We start from the raw sequence: 9,590 nt of genomic DNA on the forward strand, positions 1-9,590 counted from the left end.
TTGACGAATCTAATGCGACATTGTCATGGATGTCCACAGGATGTTCACATTATCATTGGTGCTTGGGGAAATTTCTTTAGCTGCACTCTCGCTGGCCCTCCTCAGGGCACGTTGAATGGAAAGGCGGTGACATAGTAGCAATGTCACTAAACCAGTAATCCAGAGGTCCAGGCTAATCCTCTGGAGGCATGGGTTCAAATTCCATTACAGCAGCTGGTGGATTTTGAATTCAATTAATTAAAAATATGGAATTGAAAGCTTCCTCTGGGAGTTTAGCCCATTCAAAGTAAATGTATTTGCTAATACGACTTTTTAATTGGCATACAAAGGAATTTCTTGTGAATACAGACAACATTTGAAGTGGCTGCACTCGTGGCAATTAACTCTAAAATCCAACCAATTGGATCAGCTGTCAGGAAACAGAGTTTTAACCAAGTGACTATGGTGTTCTTACAAATTTGGTAATATGTGGCAGCGACATATTCAGAGCTGCCTTCTCGAGTTATCTCTTGTCACTGCTCCAGAATCACAATCTACTTTATTGTAAAAAGCTGGTCTCAGTAGAAGTTACCATGAAATTACCATCGAGTGTTGTAAAAACCTACAGGTTCATTAAAAGCTACCTTTTAGGGAAGGCTCTTAATTGCCCTCATGTGGTAGAGCCCAGCACAAACAAGGATCTTGTTGTTTTTGATTTTGTCATGCCATCAAATCCTCATAATTGCTATTAAATAATATGATTTATCATAAATCAATCAAAAAACTGAAAGCACCAGGTGAGTGCATACAAAAGAGTTCAAGCATAGTTTTGTCCAGTATTGTTGTCAGCTGAGTTCCTTGCCTTTTTCCTTTACTTTGGAATGTGATAGAAAGTGTATTAAATGCATTTCGCCATTGGTTTCTGCAGTGCTGCTGACTAAATCAGATTATGATTTTTATAAATAATGTAGATACAGATAGATTATCTGGTACCCAATGTGCCTTCATTCCAACTCTGAATATGCCACCTCAAAAGATTAGTTTGTGTGTGTCACTGGCAAGAGTTAGAAACAGTGAAAAAATACATGTAGACCACATCAGGCAGGGGAGGCTGGTTCCTCTCCCTGGAGAAAATATGTAAACTGGCTGTATCTTTAGTAAGCATACATTTTTTGTATGCAAAATCACCTAAAATGAACAACTTGGATTTTACTGAGAGTTTAACATGGAAAGTTTATAATTGTTGCAATAAGTTTCTCATTTGTTCCTTTTTTCCCCAATCACTGACATAAACAGGTTTAGGTTGGCTAATACGAAACAAAACACATCTCCACAGTGGGCTTTAAAAGCAAGCTGTAGAAATTTCAGTTCAGCTTTTGACTGACTGGATGATGAACCCATTCAGTTACACTCAGATTATTTTACTTCAGTTAAAAACAGGATGTCTTACACAGGAGATGAACTCTGGAAAAGCTAACTTTTTTTTAAACAAGAAGTGGACTGTGGTATCCCTGTGATTATGCAACACTGGTAAGAGATAACTAGAGAAGGCAACTCTGAATATGTCACTACATGTTATCAACTTTGCAAGTACATCACAATTACTCAATTAAAACCACCTTTTCTGCCAGCTGATCCATTGCTTAGATTTGTCAATTGCCCTGAAATCATCCACTTCAAATATTGTATGTATTCACATTAAATTTCTTTGTGCCAAGTAAAGAGCTGCTGTAAATACGAGCATTAGCAAACATACTTACTTTGAATGGGCTAATGCCTCTGTTAAAAGAGAAAGCAATCACTTGTTTCAAACAGCTTAATTAGGAACAGTGTCCTAATTTAGCCATGCAATGGAGCCACATTGTATAAATAAACCTTGGTTATCATAGAAGTAATAGAAAACATGGCCTCACAAACAAGATCTTTAAGTAACCAAAATGGAAACAACATTCAGAAATTTGTAAAGCTGTGGAAGAAATTACTGTGCTGGGTACACTGCTGCCTTCTTTCTTAAAAAGACCTATTATGAGGAGAAAAAAAGCAGCTTTTTTAATTTCTTATAATTGTACCACAGTTTGGGGGTTTCATTTCCACTAGGAATCCAAGGAGTATTTGGGGTATTTTAAGCAATTGTACTGAATCTGTATTTCACCCATCTCCACAATACCCTGTACCTTGAAGATCTGGACATCCATGTACTTCAAAAAAAGATTAAAAACTACAAAAATTTCTGTCACTAGTAATGAACAAATCTATGACACTCGAGTACAAGTTGCTAGTTGCATTTTTAATTTTACTTGCTCCAATTTTTTCCAAGACAAATTGCTCGCAAAAAGGTTGGTTTTAGAACATAGTAATTACAGAATTCCAAAAGGACAGCATACAAAGCCAAAATAATACATATTCATTGTAATAATCCATTTCTAAAAGTTATTTTCTCTTTTTTAATACTATTTTTTAAATGAGAAAATAACGAATACCACATTGTAAGTAACCAAAAGGTATACAAAAGGAGACCGGTAGGGAAGGAAATTTACTTTGGGTTTTCTGTCTTATCACAAGTTGATGGTTCAGTGTCCAACCATTCTGTGATACAGCATGGTAAAGATCTCATGTCTTATGCAATGCTGACAGCCTTCAGTTAATGATTTACTACTTAAAGGTATTTGTCTGAGAAAGTGAACAAAATTAACTAAATTATTTGCATTATGAACTTAAGCAATATGTTTCTGAAAACACAAAAGCAGCTCAAGATTGTACAGCTGAGAAAAATAACATACAAGTGCTGATAAACCAGTCTTGGTTTTTAAAAATGGATTGCAACGGTTCAAGAAAGCAGCTCACCACCACATTCTCAAGGGCAATTAGGAATGGGCAATAAATATTGGCCTAGCCAGGAATGCCAACATCCCCATTTAATATCAAAGCGACAGTAACAAAACTTCAGCCTACTGTACCATACTTAGAAATCAGCTTCAAGGTCTGATGTAAGCAAGTGACATGAAACTGTTGCAGAGTTGGTTTTAAAATATAAAACAGGACATACCTATGAAAAGAGGGGAAAAAAAACTATAGAAGTCTTTTGTTCAATATGCTACTTCCTCCAGTTGAGAAATGTAATTAGAAATACATTTGCACCTGAAAAGTTAGTCTGAATTTCCCGCTGAAGCAGAGGATCAGTTGCCTTTCCACTGTGGCTCAATTCATTTTGACAGAGATAGATCATTATTTTACACTGGCCTCAAAAACGGTCAGATGCAGATTAATTCCAGGAAAACAGAGCACAAACTGGCACTCGACGAAATTCAAAGTTTTTGGCCCAAAAGTACAAAATATATTGCTAAATAATATATTTTTGTACTCAATATGCAGAGCAGAAAGCACTCGCCTCCAGGCTTGCATTCTCCTTCATGAAAATACTTGAACTTAAAAAGATGAATGTCAGTACGATAACAAATGCTACTGCATGGTTCAGGTGACATCAGAAATGGTTAGCACATCCCAAGACTTCAATCTCATTAAGAATGCAAAGTTCTAATCCAAATCAACTCACTGTGTTTTATACACTTGCCTAAAGCTACCTAAGCTTCTGATCTGTTACCTTAAGTCCAATTCAGAAAGGTGCATTAGAATGAGAACTCCACTATTGGATTCTCAATCAAAAATATATCTGTCACTAATCCATATAAGTTCCTTCCCTTTGCTCCTGTACGATGAACACATTTTAAAATACCATTGTCTGTTCACGGACTTCCCTTTATCAAAAATAGTAGAGTTGTCTGTTGAATGCTCAAACATAGCTGTGACTTTCAATTGCAGGCTTGTACAGCTTTCCACTACGTAAATAAGGATAAACAGTCTGATTTTGTTGGGAGTGTCTGTCCTTCTAGCTTGTCTTTTATCCTTGGCTGCCTGCTTTCTTTGATGTTGGTAGAAAATAATGCGACTATTTGACATCGTTCTCCTGGTCTTTAGTGAAAATGTACTTCTTGCCTTCAAGAAGTAGTACTTCAACCTAGGTCTACCTCACAAGCAGTAAATATGTGACCGCTTTAGAGATTTTATCGTCAGTAAAACATACTACAAATCCACACCATATGATGATGACTGCTTTTCAGTTACAGACATTTCTTCTCTTTGAAGTACCAGTGTTGAGCACTTTGCCCTCCAATTTGATGCCCATGATTCTCTGAATGTATTTCATTTGGAACCTGTCCAACTGCTTAATGTATCTGGAGTAAGTATTCCATGTCACAAGGCATTATATAAAGGTAGATATTACCACTTAGCCAGTTTTGTTGGAAGTTTGATACCTTGTTTCCTCCACAGTTTCTCATGTAAAGAGGCAAATGCTGAGTTTGCGCTGGCAATTTTATTTGCCACTTTACTATCGACGGAGCAATTTCTGGAGATTGTGTTTCCGAGATAAGCAAAGTTATCAGCAGCCTTCAGGATGTGTCACTGATAGTTATAGTAGATGGGGTATAGTCAGAATTTGTTGGTTGCTGGAGTATCTCTGTCTTGCTTAAGCTGATGGTTAGCCCATAATCGTTTTCAGTCACTTTGAAAATGTGTCATGAGGGCACAGTTGCCGGCAAATAGCAATTCCCAAATCATCTCTGAAATCCTAGTTGAGGATTTCAGTTGCCACAGATTGAAGCAATTACCATCTGTTCTGAATTGGATGTACATCCCATCAAATGTCCCAGAAAACACGACAGTAAAGAATTTACTGAAGTGCACAGGGGCCATGACACACCTCTGCTTCACACCACTTAATCATCACAGTCACTGACTCTGACCAGCATTCCATCGCAAAACTACTGTATCCGATTTACACCTCTAACAGGACATTTGGGCATGACTTTCCATAAGTCCTTTCTATTTACTGAGCCAAACGTCTTCAGCAGATCAACAAAGGCACAGTAGAGTTCCATCTGTCATTTTTCTCTCATATTTGTTGAAAAGTGAAGATCATGGCACAAGTGCCCCTGCCTTTCCTGAACCAACTCTGACTTTCTGCTAGTACATGATCTTATACATAATGTACCAGTCTTTAGAATAGAACTTTTGCTTGAATATGATCAGCTGTTATAAGCAACAAGACATGTCAGTGGTTGTCATACAGATCTTTGTCCTTTTTTCTTTGTATGAGTGATCAATTATGGCATCCTTGAACTCCTGAGGAATTATTTGGTGCTCCCACTTTGTGATAGAACTGAGAGTTTCGTCGCTAGCTGGGGTCATATAAACATAGAAACTAGAAGCAGGAGTAGGCCATTTGACCTTTGAGCCTGCTCCACCATTCATTTTGATCATGACTGATCAAATTTGAATTTGAATCAAATTCAATATCCTGATCCCCCTTTCCCCCATATCCCTTGATCCCTTTAGCCCCAAGACCTATAACTAACTTCTTGAAATCAGACATTTTGGCTCCAACTACATTCTGTGGTAGTGAGTTCCACACATTCACCACCTTCTGGTGGAAGAAATTTCTCCGCGCCTTATCCTCAAACTATGATCCCTAGTTCTGGACTCCCCCACCATTAGAACATTCTTTCTAAATCTACCCTGTCTAACCATATTAGAATTTTGTAAGTTTCTATGAGATCCACACTCACTCTTCTAAGCTTCAGTGAATATAATCCTAACCAACTTAGTATCTCCTCATATGAGGGACCTGCCATCCCAGGACTCAACTTGATAAACATTCGCTAAACTCTCTCTAGCAAGGACCTTCCTCAGGTAAAGACACTAAAATTGTGCAAAATATTCCAAATGCGGCCTCAGCAACACCCTATACAATTGCAGTAAACCATTCCTATCCCTTTACTCAAATCCTCTTGCTATGAAGACCAAGTGCCACTTGCCTTCTTTACTGCCTGCTGTATCTGCACGCTTACTTTCAGTGACTGATGCACAAGGGCTGGGTCCTGGCATCTCGTCTGAGCCTGGAGCTTTCCTTGACAGCAGGAACCTGAAGATTTTGCCAACCTTTCCAACAGAGGATCTGCTGCCCAGGTTTTTGCATTTGGGCAAGTCCAGAATCTTGTCTACAGCTACCCATATATGGTGGATGAGCAGTTAAACACATCCCTGAAGTGCACAGCCCAACACTCTTTGCCAACTGTCAAATACTAAATGGATAAAAATACACAGCAATTAAAGGTATGTGACATTGCCAGCACTGAATTTAACAACTGATTAATGGGAATTGTGTATGAATATAGTTAAAAGAAATGAAAAAAAGTATCAACAGCATCAGCGATTATTTTAAACTTTCTCTTATTAGTCCAACAAAAATTAACAAATTAACTGTGTCTTATGAGATCATCTACAATTTCTCTAAATGGGTTATTCTTAGTAATTCTGTTTTGTACAATGGGAATATCAGTAGCTGGCACAATGCTGAAATCAGTTAATTAATTTACTTTCACCCTTATACAACAACTAGTTTGTAGCTCAATATGTATTTTACGTACCACAAACATAGCTCATATAACTGTCTAAGAAACACCCCATTCCATAATTCTATTAAAAAATGCTGTCAGGTAGAATTTATCACATACACAAGGACAGTAGACAACATTATTTTCTTTTCCTCCTTTCTTCAGATTATAATATCTTTTACACTAACATGTATAATTATACCAAACACTGTGGCAAAATGAAGGACTCCCAAGGTATGCATTGTGTGTAGCATGTTAAAGAGAGTATGGCTTACTAAATCTTCCATAACCCTAAATGATAAATCATAGAATCACTGAACAGTTACAATACAGAAGGAAGCAATCTATGTCATATCTGTACTGGCTTTCCACAAGAACAATTCATCTCGTGCCACTCCACTGCCTTTTTCCCCACAACCCTGCAAACTTTCCCTCTTTAGATAATGATCCAATTCTCTTTTGAAAGTCTTTCCTGAATCGTCCAATACGAAAATCTGCAGATTTATTGTTGTTCCCTGAATCACTTTATTGTGCAACTTTATGATTTCTAACTACTAATTGAAGGAAGCTTTAGCACATTTTACGTACATCTCTCCCAATCAGCATCACAACAAGGCATTGTGCATGGAATTCTCCATTCATGTCATCCCTGGAAAACAATTTTCCAATGTCATTGAAGACAGAGCATTACACCACGTCTCTCTTTACTCAGTAGTTTTAAGGCTAAGAACAAAAAGTATCCCTCCCTTTATAACACTAATGTTGCAACAATTCACTGATATGTGTCTTTTAACACAAGTTGTACTACAAGTATTCAAATCAGATGTAATAAAATACTTCAGCTAGATTATCCAAAACTATAGAATATGAAGCCTCATTAGCAAATTCAAAACATTCATTTAGTATTTTGACAAATAGACTTTTCAAAGCAACATGAGGATTTGGACACTTTTTGATTAAAATATATTGAAAAATTGAATATTTACTGACAAGAAGAATCACATTTTTAAACTGCAGCCCCCGTTAAATTAACCAACTTCAATCATTTGATTAAAAGGAAGTGACAGCAGTCAGATTACTTATGTACCTGAATCAGAAACAGGGAATGAAACAGTCAAAGGGGCTCCTAACTGCTTTGCAGAGACCTCTGCTGGAAGTCCACATTAGATAAGGATTGGATTGGATTGGACTTTGCAGTGTAGTGTTGTATTGCCATTTCTCGTGTTTTAAAATATTTCAGCACCATTTGGACTATTTAGAACTTGAGGATAACCCTTTTGCAGTGAAGCTTTTGTTTTCAACCGATCATTTTCAACCAGCATTATTGAAGGTAAAATCATTTCATACGTCCAATATGCCACATATTATAAAATTCTCTCAAAACTCTCCAGTGTAACAAAGACTTTTTTGTGGATTGAGATATCATTATCACAAAAGCTTCTCCCCTTCCAAATAACAGTTACTTCCTTTCATTCCAAGTTATGTAATTCATATAACAGTAAGTTCTGCTAACTATAGCATGGAGACTCATGATTATTTACTGAACACAGTATACTAGATAAGTGCTAGTTCATACTCATATTAAACTTGCAGCCTGAGCTGTACAAAGGACCAGAACAATACTGAGTTCTGGGTTCACTAACAAAGCCAGATGCTTTGCGAGATACAGTTACAGCAATATTATAACAGCACATCCTTTAAAAGGTCAATCACTATAGATAATGTGGTTATCTATTGTTACATAAGGACCATTGAAGATCTGTCAAAGCTCCGCATTGCCTCCCTGATTATTTAAAGGGATGGCGTTTTCTTAAAAAAAACATTTTAACCAAACCATCTTTATAAAAGATTTGTTCAGAGCCTACATGTCCATGAGCAAACATTTAAGCTTTAGAATCCTGAAATAGTTACAGCAGCAAAGCCCATCATAGCCTGGAAACTCTTCACTATCATGTATGAATTAGCAGCAGGTTGCAGAAAACAGACAAGCCACAGGATAAATTTCTGGTTTGGACAACAAGTTATTGAGGGGAAAAATGAAATCAGTTTGAAAATCACAAAGGAACAAACTAGAATAGTTCCTGAGATGTTTATGTTGGTTGTTTTATTTTATTCCAATTTATTCTCATAAAAAACGTAAATATAACAAGGGTTGAAATAAATAAGCGTGCCTCACCTGACCAATTCAAACTGTACAGATATTTTTGCTAATTGTTTTATGGGGGCGGGGTAGTGGGAGAAACAAACATTTCAAATTACTCTTTAAAATAAAAGCTACACAATGAAGGTCCTCAGACAACTCGAGTGCACTCGGAGTGCATTAGAGGGTGAAATTACCAAGAGAATATTTTACAGGGACAGGATGTACCTTTCAGTAACCTGTTTACAATCTGAGCAAACGTTCATCGCTGGACTTTAACCCATTTCCTTATTCTGCTAAAGGAGGACAGGCCCGGGGGCTGAGGCCAGGACTCCTTCCCTCCCCCCTCTCCAGGCTGTGGCCCCGCTCTGTCCTCCCCCGTTCAGTCTCCCCCTCTCGCCTTCTTCACCGCCACCCAGCCCCCGCTCCCTGTCTCACCTCCTCCACATCGATCTCATTGTAGTTGATCTCCTCGAAGTGCAGCGCTTGCGAGTTATCGATCATCTCCGCCGACATCCCTGCAGCCAGCACTGCGAGGGGGTGATCAGCCCCCGCCCCCCGGCCCAGGCCCAGGCCGCCCGGCCAGCCGGCTCCCCGACTCGGCCGCTCGAGTTTGCCGCCGGTGTCACAAGCCGGATTCTGCCCAGGCCGAACCGCGATTCCTGCAGCGCTCCGCTCCCACCGGCTTCATCCGGCATTTCCGGGGTTAATCCGGCCCGCAAACATCCGGGGAAAGCGCTGCTCGCTGACGGAACTGACGTCGCCCGAGCGGCAGCAAGGGGGCGGAGCCGGGGTCCGCGGGAGGCGTCGGTGCGCCTGCGCCGGAAAGCTTGGACTGGCTGCGCCTGCGCTGAAGGGCCTGGAATGGCTGCGCCTGCGCGACAGGGCTTGTAATGGTTGCGCGTGAACTTAAATTTGAAAGTTTGAAAGAAAGCAGGAACTCAATCAGTTACTGAATTGACAGTTGGGAGACAAACTGAGAGCCACAAATTGGTGAACATCTGGAAAATGCTTATTAG

General features: G+C 39.0%; 1 protein-coding gene across 2 annotated transcripts in view; it reads right to left on the bottom strand.

Annotated features, from left to right (window-relative positions):
* map3k7 (mitogen-activated protein kinase kinase kinase 7) overlaps positions 1–9,295 on the bottom strand; it is a 109,558-nt gene extending 100,263 nt beyond the window's left edge. For both annotated transcript variants that reach the window (XM_080192635.1, XM_080192634.1), the window contains exon 1: positions 9,010–9,295. In XM_080192635.1, the coding sequence (XP_080048761.1) occupies positions 9,010–9,087 (78 nt within the window). In that variant the 5' untranslated portion in view covers positions 9,088–9,295. The remainder of the gene's footprint in view (positions 1–9,009) is intronic.
* Between the last annotated feature and the right edge of the window lie 295 nt (positions 9,296–9,590).

Source organism: Carcharhinus amblyrhynchos, chromosome 7 (genome assembly GCF_965287045.1).
Source record: "Carcharhinus amblyrhynchos chromosome 7, sCarAmb.v2.hapA, whole genome shotgun sequence".
NCBI classification, from domain to species: Eukaryota; Metazoa; Chordata; class Chondrichthyes; order Carcharhiniformes; family Carcharhinidae; genus Carcharhinus; species Carcharhinus amblyrhynchos.